This window comes from Vigna angularis, chromosome 1 (assembly GCF_016808095.1).
Source record: "Vigna angularis cultivar LongXiaoDou No.4 chromosome 1, ASM1680809v1, whole genome shotgun sequence".
NCBI classification, from domain to species: Eukaryota; Viridiplantae; Streptophyta; class Magnoliopsida; order Fabales; family Fabaceae; genus Vigna; species Vigna angularis.
In genome coordinates, this window is record NC_068970.1 from 5,797,352 (window position 1) to 5,807,761 (window position 10,410).

General features: G+C 29.9%; 1 protein-coding gene across 2 annotated transcripts; it reads right to left on the bottom strand.

Annotated features, from left to right (window-relative positions):
• Positions 1-605: 605 nt before the first annotated feature.
• Positions 606-5,553, bottom strand: LOC108322714 (mannosyl-oligosaccharide 1,2-alpha-mannosidase MNS1). Of its 2 annotated transcripts, XM_017554903.2 has the most exons (15): positions 5,458-5,553; positions 5,062-5,114; positions 4,996-5,021; positions 4,763-4,929; positions 4,284-4,396; positions 4,036-4,101; positions 3,726-3,897; positions 3,213-3,302; positions 2,965-3,089; positions 2,640-2,705; positions 2,289-2,397; positions 2,110-2,208; positions 1,659-1,739; positions 1,416-1,586; positions 606-1,127 (listed from the first exon to the last, which is right to left on the bottom strand). In XM_017554903.2, the coding sequence occupies exons 1-15, from the start codon at positions 5,527-5,529 to the stop codon at positions 888-890; spliced, it is 1,650 nt and encodes a 549-aa protein (XP_017410392.1). In that variant the 5' UTR covers positions 5,530-5,553; the 3' UTR covers positions 606-887. The 2 variants fall into 2 exon arrangements, with proteins under 2 accessions (XP_017410392.1, XP_017410391.1); XM_017554902.2 differs by lacking the exon at positions 4,996-5,021 and having other exon boundaries at positions 4,763-4,957; positions 5,067-5,114; positions 5,458-5,544.
• Positions 5,554-10,410: the final 4,857 nt, after the last annotated feature.

A 10,410-nucleotide genomic window follows, 5' to 3' on the forward strand; every position in this document is an offset into this window, starting at 1 on the left:
CTCTTGCACACTAAATTCCAATCAAACTCCAAACAATCTCTAAGCCGTCTTGTGATTCAAGTCTTCAATCCTTTACTCCTTTACATCACATCATGTGGTGGGATTACCTGCAAAAGGTACTCCTATGCTTAAGTCAATAATGACTGTTTGATAATTAAAGTTAATTCTCGATCATACAATTACCTAACTTCTTACCTTAAACCTGTATTTATAGGTTTCGAAATGAATTTTTAATTAAAATTTGCCTAATAAGATCCAAGAGTTGATAAACATACCTTATTTGTAAATGTACTTAATTTATATTTAATCAATATTAAGAAATTCATTGATCAGCCAATGACTTTTATCAATGACTCTCTGATTTTCGGAAGTTATCTCTGGATGTGAAGGTTGGCCGCCCAGTCAACTGCTAACCGAGCATACGGTACAGTTGGCAATGCATTAAAAAAAATTTAGAACTGGTGTGAGTTATCCTTTTCTTTTGAGTGTTACTGAACTAAATTTCCTCTCTAAAACATTGATATCAGTAAATTTTGTATTAGAAGAGAAAAGAAGTCCTCAGTTTTCAAACATGGATGTCTTACATCTCATAGTTGCAACTAATACACAAGCATTTAGAACTATGCAAAAAAGAGGTCGAATATAAAGTAGAGCGATCTCTGTTTCTACCTAAGAATTTACACCCACATTTATCCTACTAATTACACCATAAACAAAGCTTCCAAATATCGTCCACCATAGACAGGCAGGAGAAGTAGATCCTTGTGCTAGCTATCGTTAATCTGGCTGATGAAAAATTGTCATGTAAAGATGGATCTAACTTGAAAGTACGTTAGGAACTATGCTTCAGGATATGCTTACAATAATCTCAAAGCAACAACTCTTAGCTACTTATATTCAATTCGACCTTCTTTTCTACCATGCAAATGACGTGGAAATACCTCTTCTGGGTTACCACTCTCTTCATTAGCAACTCTAGTCACAATTCTTAAAGGATGAGCCTCCGTGTTGAACACCCATTCATCCAGGGAAATGACTGATGAAGGCGAAAACAACAGATAAAGATACTTTAGTGTTTCTGAAAGGAAGTAGCTCTGCATCATATTATCTTTCTGCCCAGTAGTCACCTAAGCATTTAGTCACAGTTTGTTTAGCAGTGCACCATGCATAAAACAGCTAAATGCTTCTATGTACTCATTTGCTTTATAAATTCTATGCATTGAAGAAAATTAAAGAAAAAAGTATGAGTATGATCGAGTTTGATACAACATTCATAACTTATGATTATTATGACAACTATATATGTCAAACTAAATAACAGCAAAGTGAGAAAAGTTAACAGATGCATGCACAACTTCTCCAAGCGTGAGAGTAAATCATGTAGGATAAATATTGAAGAGTTATGAATTTCTTACATCTTTGAGTCCGACATATCCTGTTTCGATCCGAGTATTGTTTTCAAATGCTTGGAAAATATTCCAACCCCATTCCTGGTATGTTTTGTTTCCAGTGAAACGCCAGAGGTAGAATAATGACTCAATTGTTTCAGGCCTTTGGATATTCCACGTGGTACCAACACTCATATCCTACAGTTTCATAACCTTAGAACAAAACGTCTTTGGAATTTCACAAACAATGTTAGAATTTAAGGTTCAAACCTCTCCATCGCGAAAGTAATAGTTCTCTCCTGCCAATTTAGTTGGTGTTGATTGGTAAAAGTTGTAACAAGTCCATACAAGCTGCGAGCAACAAGAAGAAGAATCGGAATTCATCGTAAGTTTGAAAGAAAAATGGAAGCTCAAACCTATATTTTAAGCATAAATTAGTAATTATCGTCACAATAGAAGTTATTTCTTTGGGAAAAATTATTTAATATTCCGTCAAAACTGAAACCTTGGGTGTATGATTCTTTGGTTGAAAGAGAAAATACAAATACAACATGGTTCTTCATTATGTTCTGAATAATGTTTCCAATTCCAAGTGAAGAGGCAAGAAAAAGTGTGATGTTGATTTTCGGAAGAATCAGCAGCACATAAATTTAATAGCTTAAGCTTTTAAGAGAATAAGTACTCTGGTATTATATTTCTAGGAAGAAAAAAAGAGGGTCACCTCCTCTGCAAGTGACAGATATTTTTCAGCTTCTCCAGGGCCATAGGTTGAAGATCCCAAAGCCAACATTCCAGGAACAAAACAAGCTAACTCGTCCATCTGAAAAGGACACCAAGTCAAATATTCTTTTAATGTCGTACTCAGCTAAGACTAAAATAAATATCTTTTTCAAATAACACCTTATCAAAGACTGCATTTCCAAGCTTCTCGGATATGTATGCAAAAGACGAAGGTGTTGACTTTTTAATCAAGCTTTGAAGACCTATCATTGATTTCTCCCACATTTCCCTGATCCACCATTAGCTCACACATTTCAAATATGGTTCTATGTGTGTCTCTTAGCTCAAAAGTTTGAACTTTCATATTAAAGTGGTTTGCTAAATGTGTGTTTTTGTAGAATATGCATTATGGATGAAAGGTATTCCATAATACTTTGGCTTCTTCCAAAAGTCTATGGCAACAAAATATGTACATGGTGAACTAGAGTTAGGTATACTTTGTAAGAAAAATCAACATTGAAAGCTCATTACCTGTAAAATGCTACAGCTTCAGTTTTATTTCCTTGTATCCAGGCCTTGAGTAGGTACTCATAAAAGCTGCAACATATAAATGGGTAACCTTATTAAGCATGTGAACAATAAAATGATAGAAAAATGTCAAGCAGACTGTAACCCAATGAAGGTTAAGCATGTTTATATTTATTCCACGTTCCCAAAAAACATAGCACATGAATATCAAGAGTTTAGCAGAAACTTACACAAAATTGGAATTGAATTTTACTTGAAGACTTAAGTGGCCAACAATTACAAGATCATAATGCAATAATGATGTTAGCAAATTTTGTAAGTCTCATACCTGTCACCCATGGCACCAAATGTAACTGATCCACCTGTTTGAGTTCCAGTAAGTGGATTAAGGTATATAGGAAGTAACCCATCATCCGGAAAATCTTTATGAAGCCCCTTGATGACCTTTTCTGCCTGAAATTATTATTATGACATTCTTGAAATCAATATGCTTAGTAATTTTTAGTTATGTTGTGGGTTTGAATTCCACTGATAAAAAATGTTTAGTAATATGAAGGAAAAGCAGTAAAATGTCACCTTTTCTTGGTACTTGGGGTCTTTTGTCCTTTGAGAGAGAGCAATGAATTCGAGTTGTTCGGAACCAGAATCCGCAAGAATACTGTTTCCCTAGTAATAAAGAACGACCAATCAAGAACATAAAACAATCTACAATAAATCACAATATATGTAACAATGAGATGCAACTAAAATTTGCAAGACAACACACCATATGATATGTTGTATTACCAAACGCAGAATGAGAGTTCTATAGAAGGACAGTAAATTTTCAAGACCAAAACAAAAGACATTGATATGATCATCAGGCAATCAAAGAATGCCTTATCAGTCAGTGATGATGGAGGTGAACATGATCCAAATATTCAAGTCAAACAACAATTGAAAAAAAACAAAACTCAAGTCATGTTATAAATATCTAGTAACAGAATATTATCAGTGATTAGAAATGATTTTGATAGAAAGCTGCGATTCTGTGTTATGACATTAACTCTAGACAAATAAATGAAGTAACATAGTGATGACAAAACATACCCGCGCCCATGCAGGGTTATTTGTATTGCCAAATGCCAAGTTAATTCTATTGTAGGGGATTCCTGAAGCTGTATTCCATGCAGGCAACAACTTATCTGCAATTTCTCTGGCCTTCTCTAGGAAAACTTTGTCACCAGAGAGATCATAAGCACTAAGAAGGCCACCCATCACTCTAAACCAAAATGATAGATAAATGAGACAAAATGAATTACAAAGAAAAACTGTTGCAATTTACAAAGCTACAACAACTGTTAGGTGGGGGAGGAAATTAGCATTTCAACAAAACTAAGATTGAACCTTCTAATTCAACCTTATGGTTGTCTCGAACACACTAACTTCAATGTTCTTCTCGAAAGACAATGATTCAGCAACCCACCTGCATTATTTATCTCATTAGATGCTTATAATGTGTTCGATTCTTTACTACAAAAACGATCCTTTCTCTTTTTCCTTTTTTTTTCCAATTCAACTTGTAGCAAAAGTAGAAAAGAACAAACACTTTCAAGCAGACACAGTGGATTGCAAAATCAAATGTACTAAAAATAAAATACAACTCACTCTCTAGCTCTATTAAATTGATCATCAAGACCCATCACAAATAATGTGTCAAGTGAATCTACTATAGTTGCCCCTAGACCGCCAAAACTGTCAACACCATTCATTGATTGTGGCTGTTCAAGGAATAGCAAACTAATTAGTTGCATAGTTTTAATTTGACTATTCTAAACTGTATGATATTATAGCATAAAACATAAATGGATTTAGAAAGGAACATGCAGACACACTTTGTTATTGCTTCTCCTAATGTGTATAATAGGTAAATTTCAGTTGTAGAAAGAATTTGCATATATTATTCTGTCCTTCGTTGATCAAAATTTGAATGAAGTGTCATTTATTATTATGTCAAAGAAATACCTATTTTTCAAAGTTCAATGGCTTATCCAAAAGGGTTGCCTCCTCCTCAAGCAACAAGCATATAACACTCATCATATCAAGTAGTGGATTAAGTAAAAGGTTAAGAAAATATTATGAAAAACCTTAAGTTCATCCTTTCCCCACGCATACGTTTCATAAGATGTCCAAGCATGAAGCATGGCATCTTTTATTTTATCTCTTCGTTGTTTGCTGATAGGATCTTCTTCAACATAAATATCCTTAGCGAATTTATTGACTTCCTCCTCATTCTGAATACTTTCTGCCGAGTCTTTCATGTGGCCTTTTATATCTTCTATCTGCAATTTCAAATAACTCAAACCAAGTCAATTACCACGAAGGCACAAAAACAAAAATTTGAAAGTATAACAAAGAACCCTGTAGATAACAAAAATCTGCACATCTTACTGAATTCTGCAAGCGTGTAACCTCTTCTTTCAATTTCAAAATGTCATCCTAGCACCAGACAAAGAAAAAGAAAACAGTTTAAAGAATATTTCAAGAACCAAACTTTCAAAAGATTACATAACCAAGATTAAAATACGTAAATCAACACATTATTAACCATGATCAAATAGACTATTCAAATCGAAAACACTAACAAGGGATGAGATGAGACAAGAATACAAAGCAAGATGGCACCCCTTCCATCCCTTTTAACATCAGAACTTATTTCTTTTACAAGACAACAACCAATGCAATTAATATAAAAGATGAAAAAAAGTCATGTAGGATTTATAATGAAAATGGAAATTTCTTGGTTAATTTAGGAGAAGATGAGAAAAGAAAATGAAAGAACCTGCTGTCCACTGCTGAGTGATTTGCGGTCATAGAGTAGCCATGTAAGTGAAACGCAGACGATAAGGACCATTGCGAGTCGTTTAGGTCTCTTAATGTAATAACGAGGTTGCAAATACCTCCATGCAGAGATGGAGGAAGATGAATAAGAAGACTTTTTACCCATTTGTTTGAGAATGTTGAATGAACCCAGAAGAAAAAAATGAGTGGGAGAAAGAGATGAAGCATTAATAGTGTGTTATTGGAAGAGAAAGAATGATAAGAAAGATATCATTTGTAATGGGTGATGGTGCAAATGCATGCGTAAGTTGTAACCTCAACGTAAAAATAGGACGCAGTAAATGTCGGAGGATATTTTCAACCTTCCCCTCTCTTTTACATCACTCTTTGTCTTCATCATTCTCAACCTTCACTTAATTCATTTTTTTTAATTTCAATTTTTAAATGCTTTTCTTATAAATAATTTAACATATTTTCCCACTAGTACCTTTTCAATTACCTTATTTCATCCATATTTACCATTTAATAAAACGTTAAACGTGTTAAAAATTTATTACTGTATTATTATTTTGTTCTAATCCAAGAATTTTAAACATAAATTATAATCAAGTATATTTTTAGAATCTTTATTCTTTTTTTAATAGTATAAATATTCATATTTTTATATAAAAACTTTATTTACTGCCAATATGAATATTTACATATGAAATTGTCTTCGTGATTAATTTTTTACAGTTTAGAAAAAATATATTTCTTATAGAATAATATAAATAAATAATTAAATTAAATTATTAAAATTTTCAAAACTAAATTAATATTAAAAAAAATGTAAGGATTTGAAATCATATTTGTATCATTTTAGAGATAATATGATTTAATAGGCTTAAAATAACATAATATCAATTTAAATTCATTAATAACATTATTTTTATCATTTAAAATTTGAAACATTATACAATTCTACTTCTTGACCTAAATTAATATTTATTTACATAATTAAATTATTTGTGGATAAATGTTTTTAAGTGTATAACTTTTTTACAAATATAATTCACAATATATAAATATTTTTAATATATAGATTATATTTTAGATATGTAATTAGTAAGTTGTGAGTTATACGAGGATCAACATGATGTTAGTCTGACACTGGATTTGTCCTATTATATGGTTATAAAAAGAATGAGGATTACTCCCTGCACGTTGCTTCTTGCACCACTTTATTTTTTTTAAATATTTTATACTTTCACTTCTTTTCTTAAACGGATGTCGACATTCGTTGAAGAAAAAAAAAATCTTCAACGGATGTGCCACATCCGTTGAGTTTTTCTTTTAGTTTTTAGTTTTTTAATTTATTATATTTTAAATTAATATATAAATATTATTTAATTTTTTTAAAATTATTACTTAATTATTTATAAATCAATTTTATTTTATTTAATAAAATATTTATTATTAAATTTAATTTATGTATTATTATTTAAATAATAATTAATTTTTTTTAAAATTTATTAAAATGAATATGCCACATCCATTGAAGTTTTTTTTTTTTAATTTTTAGTTTTTTAGTTTATTCTATTTTAAATTTATATATATATATATAATTTCTTTATAATTATTACTTAATTATTTTTAAATTAATATTATTTTATTTAATAAAATAATTATTATTAATTTAATTTATGTATTATTATTTAAATAATAATTAAAATATTTTTTAAAAATTTATTAAACGGATGGGTCACATCCGTTGAAGTTTTATTTTTTTTTAAATAAAACAATAAAATAAAATATAAAATATGTAAACGGATGTCAACATCTGTTCACGGATGTCTATATTCGTTGAAGGCGAAAGGGATGTTGACATCCGTTTTACAGCAAGACCAAATTAAGTATGGAATGGTGCATGGAGTATTTGATGGTGGTGGAAAGAGCAACACTCTAAAAAAATAGGTCACCCTGCACCAATTTGGAAAGCCCGTTTACTTAGGAAGTCCATTGAAATGGCCCACTTACTATGGATTTCAATATCACTAATGTAGAATTTGGGTGGTTGAACTATGATAATAATATTTAAGGATTCTTTTAAGGACTATATTATGTTGATACCCCCATTAAGTTATCTTAAAAACAATTATTTTATTCATTTTTATTAATCGAATATAATCTTTTATTATTGTTATGAAAAATTGTAAAGTAAACTATAAAAGATGGGTATCAAAATATAATTTTCCCTCTTTTAATTGTGTTTGAGAAGAAGAAATTTGATTAAGAATGACAAATAAATTTGTATATGGAGATATATCTAGATATGTTATGATTTTGATAGAAGAATACTCTGATTGGATATATAAATGTGTCTATAACTAATATTTAATTTTTTTAAATGATAATTGTTATATCTTAAGAAACAGAAATCTTAATTTTATTTAACGAAACTGTTTCCAAAACACACAAATTTATGATTATCGTAAAATTCACTTGTATATAATTATATACTCCTTTCTATAATTATTTTGTAAGTATGCAATTATTATTTAGTATTACATTTTATACTGAAGTGTTCTAATAATGAGAACTGATACTAAAGAAATGTCGTAACAAAGTCATACCGATTTATTTATATATTAAAAGTAAACATAAATGATAAGATAATTAGTTTATATATTTATATTACAATGTTTCGGTATAGGCTCAGGATTTTCCACAAAACACTCCATGTTTAAGTAATTCTGAATGTTTGTGTTAAAAAAGAAATCTTGATTATGCTTTAATATCTATGTTCTAATGATTAAGTTAATGATTAATCTAATTGGATCACAATAAAATTTTAAATTCATAATAAATATAATTATTTATCATTTTGTTTTTAATCTCTATTTTCTTATTTTTAACGTTTATTTATAAGTTTTAAAATGGATTTAAAATTAATAAAAACTTAATTACGTTCCAATAGTGATCAATTGATCGTTAATAACATTTACCAGTAATTTTGGTTAGAATTAATATTTACGAAGAATGATCGTTTGTTCGTTCTTTACTCTTTTATAACCGTGTGATTAGCATATTATTTATATAAGTTGCGTAACACTTGATTGTATCCTGGGGTGATCGTTCTTCCTTAAAAACCTCGTCCGGTTAGTTCTACGTCATGACCATATGGCCATACAGTAATTTGAATGTATATAAAATGTATGAAATGATTTGCTATAAAAAAAAATATAAATTAAACGGTGAAGAGAATTGGTAAAGAGAAGTAATTTAAAATGATTTAGCATGGTATGTGTCGATGAGAGGTATGGAAGAAATAGAAAGTAGAAAGTGTAGGTTGGATAATGATAGAAATTAGGCAAAAGAAAAGATTGCGCGTAAACCTAAGCGTCATTTTACGCGTCACTTCCACGTATTACTTTAAAGAAAAAAAAAAGTGATATGAGATTCCATAATGTTTGAAGTGGTGAAGAGGATGGATTGGACGTGTTTTCCGGAACGATGGAGACGCAGGCAGAGATCTAAGTCAACGAAAAATGTGAGTGTGAGTAAAGCGTGTTGCAGCTCGACAATCTTACCATTTCATTCATTATTCAATCTGACTCACAATTATTCAAAATGGGAAATTCAAGTATACAGAGTTAATTAGACGGCTCGTGTTTCCTTCAGAGTTACACCTTTCATTCAACCAACTGTTTCCCTCCTCCTCATAGTCTACATAATCAATTACTACCTTTTCTTTACCAATTTTTCTTCTTTTTTTTTTTAATTTTACACATAAAACTATTATTAACTTCATCGTCTGCTTCATTTTTCAATAGTTACTATTATTATTAATCACAAAGACACTCTAAATTGAGTTGTTGACATTTATTTTGAGTCATTTAAGTGGATTTGCAATGATGGGTATGCAAGAGGAAGTGGGGAGAGTCTCTTCGGCTGGATGAGAAGAGAGGAGGGAAAGTCAAGTCACCATTCTATGAATTAACATGGGTGCTCCTATTTTGGTAAGATAAAAATTGAATTCTCGACTTCGCCACCAAATAGAATAGATTCTTAGTGGCACAAGTGTTTGGAGAATTGATTCTCCTTACTCTCATTTTACAAAAATTAATTCTCCTAAGTGTCACTCTGCAATATTTATGGTAATCTTGTGGGTTGCAGAAGAAGAACAATAAAGACCTATATTATAATCTTGCACCAGAGAAGAAGTTGTTGAAAACATGTATTGTAATCTTGAGCTAAAGACCTATGTACTAATCTTACGCTAGAGAAGAAGTTGTTCAAAACATGTGCTACATAGCAATTTCTCCATAAAAAGATGAAGAGGTTGTAGAAGAAGAAATTGTTAATAATAAGAAGAACAATAACAATAATAAAATAATAAAAATCATTATATTTGTCTGAGTTGGTCATCAAGACAAATCATCAACATTATCTCATGTTTTATGATAAAATATACTTAAATCAACTTTTTTATAATATGTAAAATTATAGTATGATGATACAAAAAATAATTGAAGATTACTGTAGCCATAAATTATGAATCAAGTATAATTTATTGTTGTTTATTAGTTTATCTAGATTAGGATGTGTTGTAGTAGTCATACAATACACTTCTGATTAATCATGATGGATATAATATGTATATATTTACTCTTATGAAGTTATGTTGTGATTCTATTATAATGTAGGTTGGAAGAAAAAACTTTATATTAAATAAAAATAAAAAAATAAAAAAGTGTGCAGCGGATAAAAATCCAAATTAAATTTGAAGTATGCTTGATTTGATTCTTCATCGATTTGATTCTTCATCGATTGCACATTTGACATTGATCAAACTGTAAAGATATATTTTTATGTTTTCTTCCTATAGATTTGAATTCAATACCATTTCCCACTTTCTTTTGTAATTTATTTGACTGGGCGTGATTCAACAATGGTGATACAAATTATTTGATTA

Coding starts and splice junctions, on each gene's coding strand:
- LOC108322714 (XM_017554903.2), bottom strand. CDS start 5,529: ATGGTCCTTATCGTCTGCGTTTCACTTACATGGCTACTCTATGACCGC. Junction 3,898..4,035: donor GTGTTCGAGACAACCATAAG/GTTGAATTAGAA, acceptor ATTTTGGTTTAG/AGTGATGGGTGGCCTTCTTA. Junction 3,090..3,212: donor ACCCCAAGTACCAAGAAAAG/GTGACATTTTAC, acceptor TAATAATTTCAG/GCAGAAAAGGTCATCAAGGG.